Source organism: Eptatretus burgeri, chromosome 17 (genome assembly GCF_056783735.1).
Source record: "Eptatretus burgeri isolate ZD-2024b chromosome 17, Ebu_testis_v1, whole genome shotgun sequence".
Lineage (NCBI taxonomy): Eukaryota > Metazoa > Chordata > Myxini > Myxiniformes > Myxinidae > Eptatretus > Eptatretus burgeri.
Window position 1 is genome coordinate 36,891,955 of NC_140977.1, and position 15,968 is coordinate 36,907,922.

General features: G+C 40.2%; 1 protein-coding gene across 1 annotated transcript in view; it reads right to left on the minus strand.

Moving 5' to 3' along the window:
- The window catches only part of LOC147009768 (collagen alpha-3(VI) chain-like), an 83,844-nt gene that overhangs the window by 27,086 nt on the left and 40,790 nt on the right, over nucleotides 1–15,968 (minus strand). The window contains exons 15-21 of the mRNA XM_085861210.1: nucleotides 14,525–14,850; nucleotides 11,592–11,832; nucleotides 10,017–10,342; nucleotides 7,086–7,326; nucleotides 5,511–5,836; nucleotides 4,341–4,581; nucleotides 355–680 (exon numbers count right to left, since the gene is read on the minus strand). Coding sequence (XP_085717336.1) covers nucleotides 355–680; nucleotides 4,341–4,581; nucleotides 5,511–5,836; nucleotides 7,086–7,326; nucleotides 10,017–10,342; nucleotides 11,592–11,832; nucleotides 14,525–14,850 — 2,027 coding nt within the window. The remainder of the gene's footprint in view (nucleotides 1–354; nucleotides 681–4,340; nucleotides 4,582–5,510; nucleotides 5,837–7,085; nucleotides 7,327–10,016; nucleotides 10,343–11,591; nucleotides 11,833–14,524; nucleotides 14,851–15,968) is intronic.

Here is a 15,968-nt window from a genome sequence, read left to right on the forward strand (position 1 = left end):
AATGAAAATATAAATAAATGAAAGAAAAAAATGAATTTAAACAATCAAAAGTAGGTGAGCGACCTGAGACAATGGGGAAGCACGGTTCATATGCTTACACAATGTGTAAGCAAGCATACCCCCACCAGTACATACATATAACTTGTTTATTTAAAGGCTCTTTTGACAAATCAGTTGCATAAGCTCCAACTATTAGATTGGTATCACATATTTTCACATCTTAAATATACAATTGGTATCATGTACTGAATACTCACAAAGGTGAAGACAGAAAAACAATGAGAATGAAGTAGGACAATGGTAATAATTTCTTTCTTTTACGAATTATAGAGTTTATAACTGAGGGCAACATACCTTTGGTACACCAGGCCGAGAGCCCTTGTTTGGTTGAAGCACCTCTTGTCCCACGAAGCTCAGGGCCTTGCCAACATTCCGTGGACCACCGACATTCTTGATCGTATTCACAGCATCAAGCAGCGGCTGCTTCTTATTAAATGAATTCAGATAGATGTCACCCCTGGGCTGGCCACCCACTTGCACCACTGAGACTTGTGTTGCATGCGGTCCCACATCCACTCCATGAATAGTAGACTTAATAAAGTGCTTGATGATGGCAAAGTGCTGAGGAGTCACGGAACTAGAACCGTCGACGAGGAATACCAAGTCTCTCTCGTTCTCTCCTTTGAAAGGCAATGAACAGAAGAAAAAGAGAAGAGCGTTGAAACGTCAGTGTTCACATTGTTTCTCACTAATACGTTTCCTCCTTCCACTCATAACTCGAGTATGGCAGCATTTACGATTCCAACATACTCAAATATTTTCATGAAGGGGTCATCGTTTGATTACAAACACAAACACGGATTTTTCATCCGAGCTCACCTGTGTGCTCCATACCTACCTCGAGCCATTAATAAACTCCAACCATGTTACCTCCCTCGCATCTTTGACAGCTCATCACACCGCTCCCCCACTACCCTTTCTACCTTTCTGTCTCCTCTCATCTTTCTTTTGAAATCCAATTTTCTCAATTTACCTCCTTCCAACATCCATTAATCACCTTGAAACATCTAAATCTATCTGTTCCAGTAAATTGCCCTTTATTGGGAAATAGAAATAAAAAAAAAGGAAAGGGTTCATTCAGGAAGGAGAAGGCAATTTCAAGTGTAGTGGATATACATCACAAAGCAGTTGTTCTCGGCAATTAATTCCACCAAAGATGGGATGTCAAGATACCAACGATATATATTAAATCAAGTTAAACCACGCATTCTTTTTAGTAAAATGTACAAAGATCACGAAGGAGTTTGTATGAATAAAAGGTAAATACATTCAAACATGAATGACAAGCACTTATTGGTTCACTGAAAAAAACAATCTCAGCACCAGAGCCAATGGCATGGAAGTTAGAACATCCGCCTCGACTGCGTGACGTCAGTGGTTCGATGCTGATCCTCGCTGAGTCATAAGAAAGAATTATACAAGCCGGGAGATGACGACGTTTCACGAGCGGTATTTGACGATGTAGATTGTTTCAGAAGTCAAGGATGAGACAATGTGATAATTTATTTTTTATTATTTTTATTTTATTTTTCTCGATTTTTTCTCTCGCAATTTCATTTCCTCGAAGCTGTGTGTAATGTTCATAAGAACAACATATAAAAAAATCCGATTTGATTTGGTCAATTTTGATGGAAGAGATAGGTTTTTACGGTAGTGCTTCCTCAATAATGCCCGCGAACCATCATCACCTCCCGGCTTGTTCTCAATCTTAAGGCCCAGTCACACCTTGACGTTTTAGCCAGCTTATGCCGATTTTTGAAAAATGTCTAAAACGCTGGCACACGTCGAATACGTCATGGGTAAGTTTTGGAAACATTGAGAGCACGCTGAAAAACACTGCCATACGTCGTAGTACGCTGGCTTTCATCGTACTTTGCGGTTGTCCTCAAATTTTTGCATGCTTGAAATTTTACGATTTGTGCCAGCGTATGACTCACAAGTTCCGCTACGCTGGCCATAAGTTGTCGGCACGTTATGCGATCGTTGACACACGTCGACACACATCACTTGTAAGTTAATCATAAGTCGAAACACGTCGAGGTAATGTTTAGCGTGACCGAAACATATTTCTAACCTATGAGTAACGTGTTGGAGGTACGTTACGCGACTGTTAACACACGTCCACACACGTTACTTGAAAGTTACTCATAAGTCGAAACACGTCAAGGTAATGGTTAGCGTCAGTGTTCCAGACTCCCTGTTTTTTTTTTTTGTTGTTTTTTTTCTTCGGTATGACGGTGATGTTGACACTTCGATTTCTAGTGCGGTTATGATTTAAATTGTTGAGCGGCAGCCTATTAATTATATTATAACCGCACTAGAAATCGAAGTGTCAACATCACCGTCATACCGAAGAAAAAATAAATAACTAAATAAACCAGGGAGTCTGGAACACTGACGCTAACCATTACCTCGACGTGTTTCGACTTATGAGTAACTTAGCAGTAACATTTGTCGACGTGTGTCAACGATCGCATATCATGCGTACAATGTATTCCCATCGCATGCGGAACGTGTGAGGTATACGGCAAGTACGTCGTAAAAACTTTAACACGTCTAAAATTTAAAGACGTACTCCACTTACTACGACGTATGATAGCGTACTTTAGCGTTCTATTCACGGATACCAAACTTACCCATACCGTATTCGACGTGCGCCAGCATTTTAGACGCATTTTTCAGAGGTCGGCATACGCTGGCAAGATCGCCAAGGTGTGACTGCGATGTTGACACGTTCATTTCTCCTGCGGTTATGATTTGAATCGTTGTGCGGCAGCCTTTTAACAGGCTACGCCACGTGATCGTAGGCGATACGTGCAGCGCGCTATGCATAAGTTAGACTATCGTTGGGCATAGGTTGTGAACGCTGACAACAGGCTAAGCATTCGTTGGTATAAGTTATCTATAAGACAACGAAATGCTCTGTGTCCGTTACTAATATGTTATGCATATGACCAACTCGTTATGAATACGTCCGAATCTTTAAAAAAAACATCAAAAGTTCAGCGTAAGCCAGCGTTTTACATACATTTTGATATGTTGCCATTGCTGGCGAAAACGTCAAGGTGTGACTGGGCCTTTCGCTGCTACCCTACTATCTGTCACCACCCATTTCTTCAAAACCTATCGTCTCCCTCAAAATTGACCGAATCAAACTGAATTTTTTAATATGATGTACATATGGCCAATACGCACAATTTCTCGAGCGGAAATTTCGATAAAAAAATCGAGAACAAATATGAAAAAACAAAAATTACAATGGGCGTGGCTCCGCCCACCACCAGAAAGACAAAACTAGGCATTGATATCAACATCATATTCAAGTTTCATCCAAATCGGATAACATCCCACGAAGTTGTGCTCTGGACAGACAGACAGACATACCTACAGACACACAGACATAATGAATATAGTGGTCACTCTGGCTGGCGCTCGTGAACCAAAAATGATCGATGCTGCTTCCTCAGTTTACGTTCAGCATTTAGAGCACAGACAAACCCTGTAGAGTGACATTCAATGAAGATAGATTTCTTCCCAAAAGTGCCCCCCTGAGTGGGGAAAGAAAAGTGCTCTCACAAGATAGCATTTTCATGACAATTGTGGGTAAACTTTCAAAATCCAGGTGACTACACACCTCACTTCTTCCATCTATGGAACCACAATCTGTAGGCTATTCAGTTTCACTATTCCCATAAGGGCTTCAAAAATGCAATGCAACACCATCTTGTCATCAACAATTCTGACACATTATCATAACTACGCCCATTAACCTTTCCTCACCGAAACAATTTACTTCCTGGTTTCAGTGTTTCTTCACCTCCTCCCACTCTTTTACTGTTAGGTCATTCCCTTAATGTCAGTCATGTTTGACTCTTCCCTGTGTCAGATCCACCTGGCTCTTCAATGAGCCTCGCTCCTGGAAAGAAAAAACTGCTTGAAGGTAAACGGTCGTGTTTGTCTGATCTGCCGTGTTATCTGCTGTCAGTCTGATTGTAAATCTGTGAATTCTGTGTGACAGATCTCGTCTGAGTCTGAGAAAACTGCAGAAAAAAGCAAACGATCCTTGACCCTCGCTTGAGTGTTCAGAGACATACAACATTTGCTCACACTCGGTTGCATGAAGGAGGCAATTGCTCTTGGTTTGGGAGTGAGGGTATCAAGAGCTAATGTTGTAGAACGATTACAGAAACCTTATTCTCAAAGAAAAGAGTTGAAGGATCAGGTTGATAAAACTCTGCAGTACAAATGATTTGGTGAAATTCCAAACAAAAGATGCTTACCTGGTTTTGCAATTCCAGACACCAGGCCGTAACGGTAGTAAATTGTCCGCACGTATTGAAGGATTTGGCGGAAATGTTTGAACGTCTTCACGTCATCCTTGTCTGAGGCAATCTGCCCGAGCACATTCTTGTCATCATATCCAGCTCCCAGGACTGAAACGTGCACTCCATATGTGTGCAGCAAACCAACACCAGCCTTCACATCATCAGCTGGCTTACCAGCGAGCAGGAGAATCAACGTCTGGGGATGAAACAGGTCGGAGAAGAGTTTTAACACAAGTACATTCACAAAAGTTTTGTTTAGCAGCAAAGGGAAAAAAGACATTTGAGAGCAATACTGACATATATATATATATATATATATATATATATATATATATATATATATATATATATATATATATATATATATATATATATATATATACATATATTTACACATACACACACACACATTTATTTATATATATATATATATATATATATATATATATATATATATATATATATATATATATATATATACACATACACACACACATTTATATATACATATATATATATATATATATATATATATATATATATATATATATATATATATATATATATATATCTGAGGGTCCTGAGTTCAAATCTGACTCAGCTGTTGAATTAATACCAGGTGGGGTGGACTCTGCCTGTCATCCTTCCGAGGTCGGCAAAACGAATGCCAGCTTGCTGGTATGCTGTGTTGGAGCGGCGACCCATCCAGGATTTTGCCCAAGAGCCAAGGAGACTGCTTTGGCAGCACCAACGCTCTGCACAGAGTATGGTCCCAATGGATCGATATAGATATATATATATATATATATATATATATATATATATATATATATATATATATATATATATATATATATATATATATATATATATATATATATATATATATTACGGTGGTCTAAAAACAGCAAAAACATAATATAAAAATTCAGATGTTGTCTCCACAAGCCTTATTGGTGTGAATTAGATTGGTGTCATATATTTTCACATCTTAAATGTATAATCGGTATCATGTACTGAATACTCACAAAGGTGAAGATAGAAAAACAATGAGAATGAAGTAGGACAATGGTAATAATTTCTTTCTTTTGCGAATTATAGAGTTTATAACTGAGGGCAACATACCTTTGGTACACCAGGCCGAGAGCCCTTGTTTGGTTGAAGCACCTCTTGTCCCACGAAGCTCAGGGCCTTGCCAACATTCCGTGGACCACCGACATTCTTGATTGTATTTACAGCATCAAGCAGCGGCTGCTTCTTATTGAATGAATTCAGATAGATGTCACCCCTGGGCTGGCCACCCACTTGCACCACCGAGACTTGTGTTGCATGCGGTCCCACATCCACTCCACGAATGGTCGACTTAATAAAGTGCTTGATGATGGCAAAGTGCTGAGGAGTCACGGATTGAGAACCATCGACCAGGAATACCAAATCTCTTTCGTTCTCTCCTTTGAACGACAATGAACAGAAGAAAGAGAAAAGAGTGTTTAAATGTCACTGTTCACATTGTTTTTCACTTATACATTTCCGTCTTCTACTCACAACTGCAATATGGCAACATTTACGATTATAACATGCTCAAAGATTTTCATGAAGGGGTCATCATTTGATTACAAAGACAAACACGGATTTTTCACCCTCACTCACCAACATGCTCTCCGCATACCCCCACCTTTTAATAAACCCTTTCCCAGTTTCCTCCCAAGCATCTTCCACACTTCTTCACACTGTTTTCACTCTATCCTGCACACCTTTGTCTCATCATCGTTGTTCTCCTTTTTTGAAAAACACATTTTCTCAATATTACGTCCTCTCAACCCCTGCTCATCACCTTGAAATATCTGCATCTATCTTTGCCACTAAATGGTCTTTTGTTGGAAAAAGAAGGTCGGCTTCGTTCACTCAGCAGTAAGGCATTTTATTTGTGGCATATTAATCTTGCAAAAGTTTTGTACAAGGCAATGGATCCCACAAAAGATGGAATTAGACATATACAGCTGAGGCTCGTGGAAGAGCTAGTACAAGCACTCTGAACGTCTCATAACACAACAAGACAAAAGGAACAGTGAGTTGAGAGAGGGGCGAAACACCAACAGCAGAGTTGAAGACCAGGATAGAGGCAGACTTGCACAAACAATGGAGGGCAGGAGAGGATGCATGGGGTGGATCAGATGGATACAGAAGGAAGTCTCAGGAGGGTGATCTGGAAATTTGGAAGAAAGAGGGATTGGGATGGTGGTGTTAACAAGGGTAGAATAGATTATGGTTTTCGAATGGGGATGATCTGAGATGGTGGTGAACACCTGCGTTGAAGATGCCGAGTTACCAACAATTTTGAACAGAGCATTTTTTGTAATCTATCCAAGGCTCACAGAGAAGCTTCTACATGTAATATATACAGCAGAATGAAAATTGAGATACACAACTGCATTTATAAAATGAATGCCAAAGACTTCTTCCTCATATCAGGAAATGCACCTGACCTTCACGTCAGTGTGAACGCATGACATCAACATTTTCTGCCCAGTGGTGGCATGTAGGAGGAAATTGCTCTTGGTTTGCAAGTGAGGATACCAAAAGCTAATGTTATAAAATGATTGCAGAAACCTTAGTCTCAAAGAAAATAATTTAATGGTAAGATTGATAAAACTTTGCAGCGCAAATGATTTGGTGAAATTCCAAATAAAAGGTGCTCACCTGGCTTTGCAACTCCAGACACCAGGCCGTAACGGTAGTAAATTGTCCGCACGTATTGAAGGATTTGGCGGAAATGTTTGAACGTCTTCACGTCATCCTTATCTGAGGCAATCTGCCCGAGCACATTCTTGTCATCATATCCAGCTCCCAGGACTGAAACGTGCACTCCATATGTGTGCAGCAAACCAGCACCAGCTTTCACATCATCAGCTGGCTTACCAGCGAGCAGGAGAATCAACGTCTGGGGATGAAACAGGTAGGAGAAGAGTTTTAACACAAGTACATTCACAAAAGTGTTGTTTTGCAGCAAAGGGAAAAAAGGCATTTGAGAGCAATACTCATGTATATATATATATATATATATATATATATATATATATATATATATATATATATATATATATATACATATATATATACATATAAATAAAGATATATATTTATATATATATATATATATATATATATATATATATATATATATATATATAGATATATATATATATATGTATATATATACATATATATGTATACATATATATATATATATATATATATATATATATATATGTGTGTCTGAGGGTCCTGAGTTCAAATCCCACTCAGCTGTTGCATGAATACCAGGTGGGGTTGAATCTGCCTGTGATCCTTCCGAGGTCGGCAAAATGAGTGCCAGCTTGCTGGTATACTGTGTCGGAGTGGCGACCCGTCCAGGATTGTGCCCAAGAGCCAAGGAGACTGTTTACAGGCCCCCCATCAAACGGACGCTAACGTTGTCAGACGGAATGAAAACCCATCATTCTTGTTACAAAAACAGCTAAAATTGATGAGACAACGGCCGAAATTGAAACCAACACAGTAATTACGGTCGCAATAGCAGATATAATGGAAACCAACACGTTTATTCTACACACAAGAACGGTCTTGACGGAAACAAGAACGGACAATCCCGAAATAGATTGGTGGGGAACGGAAGCAACATTGGTTATTTCCGTCGCGAAACGTCCGAGAGCGAAACAAAAGCGGTTCATTCCGGTTACTGTAGTGCGAACAAGATGGCGGATGCAGTAGAACGACCTGTTACGGTATGTAAATTTTTCGTGCTTGTGCCTCGAACATAAATGTAATATAGATAATATATAGTGGGTAGTACCTGATGATGTTGTCACAATTTATTAAACCGAATTTTGTTGTGATGATAATGTTTGGTTTGCCTGTATTTCGAGCCCCCGAGTGAAGGATCGCCAGTTGTGTATGCCTAGTTCAACATCGGGGATCGTGTATGGGATCTTTTTACAGTTTTTACTTGATATCAACTTTGTTATTTTATTGGAATTTGCAATTTATGATTACTATCAAATTTTACCTCTTGCAAATATAAACGATCAATCGTCACTGATCGCTGCAGCACGGGGGCACGAATTTCACGAAATGTCAGCCACACATTAAGTCAAGAGGGCGCATTTATCGCTTCTTGTATAATATCCCACACCACAAACGGGTTTTCATTAACAGACATGATATATTCAAGGCAGACTACGTTAAATTTAACTTACCATAACTTCAAGAACTTTTCAAGGCGCCATGTTTTCCACGTTATGGTAACCCGAATGAATCGCTTTCGCTTCGGTCTCCGCCGTTTCGCGACGGAAATAACCGATGTTGCTTCCATACCCCACCGTTCTATTTCGGGATTGACCGTTCGTGTCCATCACGACCGTTCTTCCGTGAAGAATAAACGTGTTGGTTTCGGTTATATTTGCTATTGCGACCGTAATTACTGTGTCGGTTTCAATTTTGGCCGCTTTTTCATCAATTTTTATTTTTTTAACAAGAATGATGGGTTTTCATTCCGTCTGACAAAGTTGGCGTCCGTTTGTTGGGGGGCCTGGTTTAGGCAGCACCAACGCTCTGCACAGAGTATGGTCCCAATGGATGGATATTCATATCTATATATATTTATTTATACACATGTATGTAAAAAGCTCTTTTGAATCACTGTCTGATTCACTCACTGATCAACTCACTCACTGACTCCATCCATCCATTAGGACCATACTCTGTGCAGAGCGTTGGTGCCGCCGAAGCAGTCTCCTTGGCTATTGGGAACAATCCTGGATGGGTCGCCACTCCGACACAGTATACCAGCATGCTGGCACTCATTTTGCCGACCTCGGAAGGATGACAGGCAGAGTCAACCCCACCTGGTGTTAATTCAACAGCTGAGCGGGATTTGAACTCAGGACCCTAGGATCCCAAGCCCACTACCTTAACCATTAAGCCAACACCAGGCATACTCACTGACTGATATTTAAGATCGGGACCTTCCGGGTGACCGAGAAAGCTGAAATTTTGCGTGCCGATGAACATCGATGCAAGAACACCGGAAAAAATCACAGAATCATCAGACTACATCCAGAAATGAAAATATAAACAACTGAAAAAAAAAAAATGAAAAAAAAGTTTTATGCAGGAGAAAGACCTGAAACAATGGTGAAGCACGGTAATTTTGTTTGCCGATGGACAATGAAGCCGATTCACCAGGACAAAAAAAAAACAACACAGAACCATCAGACAACATCCATAAAAGAAAATATAAATAAGTGAAAAAAACTAATTAAAAAAATCAAATGAAGGTGTGTGACCTGAGATAATGGGGAAGCACAGTTCATATGCTTACACAATGTGTAAGCACACCCCACCAGTGCAGACATATAATTTGGTTACTTAAAGGCTCTTTTGGCGAATCAGTTGAAGCGGCTCCACCTATTAGATTGGTATCATATATTTTCACATCTTAAATGTATAATCGGTATCATGTACTGAATACTCACAAAGGTGAAGATAGAAAAACAATGAGAATGAAGTCGGACAATGGTAATAATTTCTTTCTTTTGCGAATTATAGAGTTTATAACTGAGGGCAACATACCTTTGGTACACCAGGCCGAGAGCCCTTGTTTGGTTGAAGCACCTCTTGTCCCACGAAGCTCAGGGCCTTGCCAACATTCCGTGGACCACCGACATTCTTGATTGTATTTACAGCATCAAGCAGCGGCTGTTTCTTATTGAATGAATTCAGATAGATGTCACCCCTGGGCTGGCCACCCACTTGCACCACCGAGACTTGTGTTGCATGCGGTCCCACATCCACTCCATGAATAGTAGACTTAATAAAGTGCTTGATGATGGCAAAGTGCTGAGGAGTCACGGATTGAGAACCATCGACCAGGAATACCAAATCTCTTTCGTTCTCTCCTTTGAACGACAATGAACAGAAGAAAGAGAAAAGAGTGTTTAAATGTCACTGTTCACATTGTTTTTCACTTATACATTTCCGTCTTCTACTCACAACTGCAATATGGCAACATTTACGATTATAACATGCTCAAAGATTTTCATGAAGGGGTCATCATTTGATTACAAAGACAAACACGGATTTTTCACCCTCACTCACCAACATGCTCTCCGCATACCCCCACCTTTTAATAAACCCTTTCCCAGTTTCCTCCCAAGCATCTTCCACACTTCTTCACACCGTTTTCACTCTATCCTGCACACCTTTGTCTCATCATCGTTCTTCTCCTTTTTAGAAAAACACATTTTCTCAATATTACGTCCTCTCAACCCCTGCTCATCACCTTGAAATATCTGCATCTATCTTTGCCACTAAATGGTCTTTTGTTGGAAAAAGAAGGTCGGCTTCGTTCACTCAGCAGTAAGGCATTTTATTTGTGGCATATTAATCTTGCAAAAGTTTTGTACAAGGCAATGGATCCCACAAAAGATGGAATTAGACATATACAGCTGAGGCTCGTGGAAGAGCTAGTACAAGCACTCTGAACGTCTCATAACACAACAAGACAAAAGGAACAGTGAGTTAAGAGAGGGGCGAAACACCAACAGCAGAGTTGAAGACCAGGATAGAGGCAGACTTGCACAAACAATGGAGGGCAGGAGAGGATGCATGGGGTGGATCAGATGGATACAGAAGGAAGTCTCAGGAGGGTGATCTGGAAATTTGGAAGAAAGAGGGATTGGGATGGTGGTGTTAACAAGGGTAGAATAGATTATGGTTTTCGAATGGGGATGATCTGAGATGGTGGTGAACACCTGCGTTGAAGATGCCGAGTTACCAACAATTTTGAACAGAGCATTTTTTGTAATCTATCCAAGGCTCACAGAGAAGCTTCTACATGTAATATATACAGCAGAATGAAAATTGAGATACACAACTGCATTTATAAAATGAATGCCAAAGACTTCTTCCTCATATCAGGAAATGCACCTGACCTTCACGTCAGTGTGAACGCATGACATCAACATTTTCTGCCCAGTGGTGGCATGTAGGAGGAAATTGCTCTTGGTTTGCAAGTGAGGATACCAAAAGCTAGTGTTATAAAATGATTGCAGAAACCTTCGTCTCAAAGAAAATAATTTAATGGTAAGATTGATAAAACTTTGCAGCGCAAATGATTTGGTGAAATTCCAAATAAAAGGTGCTCACCTGGCTTTGCAATTCCAGACACCAGGCCGTAACGGTAGTAAATTGTCCGCACGTATTGAAGGATTTGGCGGAAATGTTTGAACGTCTTCACGTCATCCTTGTCTGAGGCAATCTGCCCGAGCACATTCTTGTCATCATATCCAGCTCCCAGGACTGAAACGTGCACTCCATATGTGTGCAGCAAACCAGCACCAGCTTTCACATCATCAGCTGGCTTACCAGCGAGCAGGAGAATCAACGTCTGGGGATGAAACAGGTCGGAGAAGAGTTTTAACACAAGTACATTCACAAAAGTGTTGTTTTGCAGCAAAGGGAAAAAAGGCATTTGAGAGCAATACTCATGTATATATATATATATATATATATATATATATATATATATATATATATATATATATATACATATAAATAAAGATATATATTTATATATATATATATATATATATATATATATAGATATATATATATATATATATGTATATATATACATATATATGTATACATATATATATATTTTTATATATATATATATATATATATATATATATATATATATATATATATATATATATATGTGTGTCTGAGGGTCCTGAGTTCAAATCCCACTCAGCTGTTGCATGAATACCAGGTGGGGTTGAATCTGCCTGTGATCCTTCCGAGGTCGGCAAAATGAGTGCCAGCTTGCTGGTATACTGTGTCGGAGTGGCGACCCGTCCAGGATTGTGCCCAAGAGCCAAGGAGACTGTTTACAGGCCCCCCATCAAACAGACGACAACGTTGTCAGACGGAATGAAAACCCGTCATTCTTGTTACAAAAACAGCTAAAATTGATCAGACAGCGGCCGAAATTGAAACCAACACAGTAATTACGGTCACAATAGCAGATATAATGGAAACCAACACGTTTATTCTACACACAAGAACGGTCTTGACGGAAACAAGAACGGACAATCCCGAAATAGATTGGTGGGGAACGGAAGCAAGATTGGTTAATTTCCATCGCGAAACGTCCGAGAGCAAAACAAAAGCAGTTCATTCCGTTTACTGTCGTGGGAACAAGATGGCGGATGCAGTAGAACGACCTGTTACGGTATGTAAATTTTTCGTGCTTGTGCCTCGAACATAAATTAAATATAGATAATATATAGTGGGTAGTACCTGATGTAGTTTTAACAATTTATTAAACCGAATTTTGTTGTGATGATAATGTTTGGTTTGCCTGTATTTCGAGCCCCCGAGTGAAGGATCGCCAGTTGTGTATGCCTAGTTCAACATCGGGGATCGTGTATGGCATCTTTTACAGTTTTTACTTGATATTAACTTTGTTATTTTATTGGAATTTGCAATTTATGATTACTATCAAATTTTACCTCTTGCAAATATAAACGATCAATCGTCACTGATCGCTGCAGCACGGGGGCACGATTTTCACGAAATGTCAGCCACACATTAAGTCAAGAGGGCGCATTTATCGCTTCTTGTATAATATCCCACACCACAAACGGGTTTTCATTAACAGACATGATATATTCAAGGCAGACTACGTTAAATTTAACTTACCATAACTTCAAGAACTTTTCAAGGCGCCATGTTTTCCACGTTATGGTAACCCGAATGAATCGCTTTCGCTTCGGTCTCCGCCGTTTCGCGACGGAAATAACCGATGTTGCTTCCATACCCCACCGTTCTATTTCGGGATTGACCGTTCTTGTGTCCGTCACGACCGTTCTTCCGTGAAGAATAAACGTGTTGGTTTCGGTTATATTTGCTATTGCGACCGTAATTACTGTGTCGGTTTCAATTTTGGCCGCTTTTTCATCAATTTTTATTTTTTTAACAAGAATGATGGGTTTTCATTCCGTCTGACAAAGTTGGCGTCCGTTTGTTAGGGGGGCCTGGTTTAGGCAGCACCAACGCTCTGCACAGAGTATGGTCCCAATGGATGGATATTCATATCTATATATATTTATTTATACACATGTATGTAAAAAGCTCTTTTGAATCACTGTCTGATTCACTCACTGATCAATCCACTCACTGACTCCATCCATCCATTAGGACCATACTCTGTGCAGAGCGTTGGTGCCGCCGAAGCAGTCTCCTTGGCTATTGGGAACAATCCTGGATGGGTCGCCACTCCGACACAGTATACCAGCATGCTGGCACTCATTTTGCCGACCTCGGAAGGATGACAGGCAGAGTCAACCCCACCTGGTATTAATTCAACAGCTGAGCGGGATTTGAACTCAGGACCCTAGGATCCCAAGCCCACTACCTTAACCATTAAGCCAACACCAGGCATACTCACTGACTGATATTTAAGATCGGGACCTTCCGGGTGACCGAGAAATCTGAAATTTTGCGTGCCGATGGACATCGATGCGAGAACACCGGAAAAAATCACAGAATCATCAGACTACATCCATAAATGAAAATATAAACAACTGAAAAAAAAAATGAAAAAGGTTTTATGCAGGAGAAAGACCTGAAACAATGGTGAAGCACGGTAATTTTGTTTGCCGACGGACAATGAAGCCGATTCACCAGGACAAAAAAAACAACACAGAACCATCAGACAACATCCATAAAAGAAAATATAAATAAGTGAAAAAAAACTAATAAAAAAAATCAAATGAAGGTGTGTGACCTGAGATAATGGGGAAGCACAGTTCATATGCTTACACAATGTGTAAGCACACCCCACCAGTGCAGACATATAATTTGGTTACTTAAAGGCTCTTTTGGCGAATCAGTTGCAGCGGCTCCACCTATTAGATTGGTGTCATATATTTTCACATCTTAAATGTATAATTGGTATCATGTACTGAATACTCACAAAGGTGAAGATAGAAAAACAATGAGAATGAAGTCGAACAATGGTAATAATTTCTTTCTTTTGCGAATTATAGAGTTTATAACTGAGGGCAACATACCTTTGGTACACCAGGCCGAGAGCCCTTGTTTGGTTGAAGCACCTCTTGTCCCACGAAGCTCAGGGCCTTGCCAACATTCCGTGGACCACCGACATTCTTGATTGTATTTACAGCATCAAGCAGCGGCTGTTTCTTATTGAATGAATTCAGATAGATGTCACCCCTGGGCTGGCCACCCACTTGCACCACCGAGACTTGTGTTGCATGCGGTCCCACATCCACTCCACGAATGGTCGACTTAATAAAGTGCTTGATGATGGCAAAGTGCTGAGGAGTCACGGATTGAGAACCATCGACCAGGAATACCAAATCTCTTTCGTTCTCTCCTTTGAACGACAATGAACAGAAGAAAGAGAAAAGAGTGTTTAAATGTCACTGTTCACATTGTTTTTCACTTATACATTTCCGTCCTCCACTCACAACTGCAATATGGCAACATTTACGATTATAACATGCTCAAAGATTTTCATGAAGGGGTCATCATTTGATTACAAAGACAAACACGGATTTTTCACCCTCACTCACCAACATGCTCTCCGCATACCCCCACCTTTTAATAAACCCTTTCCCAGTTTCCTCCCAAGCATCTTCCACACTTCTTCACACTGTTTTCATTCTATCCTGCACACCTTTGTCTCATCATCGTTGTTCTCCTTTTTTGAAAAACACATTTTCTCAATATTACGTCCTCTCAACCCCTGCTCATCACCTTGAAATATCTGCATCTATCTTTGCCACTAAATGGTCTTTTGTTGGAAAAAGAAGGTCGGCTTCATTCACTCAGCAGTAAGGCATTTTATTTGTGGCATATTAATCTTGCAAAAGTTTTGTACAAGGCAATGGATCCCACAAAAGATGGAATTAGACATATACAGCCGAGGCTCGTGGAAGAGCTAGTACAAGCACTCTGAACGTCTCATAACACAACAAGACAAAAGGAACAGTGAGTTGAGAGAGGGGCGAAACACCAACAGCAGAGTTGAAGGCCAGGATAGAGGCAGACTTGCACAAACAATGGAGGGCAGGAGAGGATGCATGGGGTGGATCAGATGGATACAGAAGGAAGTCTCAGGAGGGTGATCTGGAAATTTGGAAGAAGGAGGGATTGGGATGGTGGTGTTAACAAGGGTAGAAGAGATTATGGTTCTCGAATGGGGATGATCTGAGATGGTGGTGAACACCTGCGTTGAAGATGCCGAGTTACCAACAATTTTGAACAGAGCATTTTTTGTAATCTATCCAAGGCTCACAGAGAAGCTTCTACATGTAATATATACAGCATAATGAAAATTGAGATCAACAATTGAGATACACAATTGAGATACACATTTATAAAATGAATGCCAAAGACGTCTTCCTCATATCATAAAATACACCTGACCTTCACGTCAGTGTTAACGGATGACATCAACATTTTCTGCCCAGTGGTGGCATGTAGGAGGAA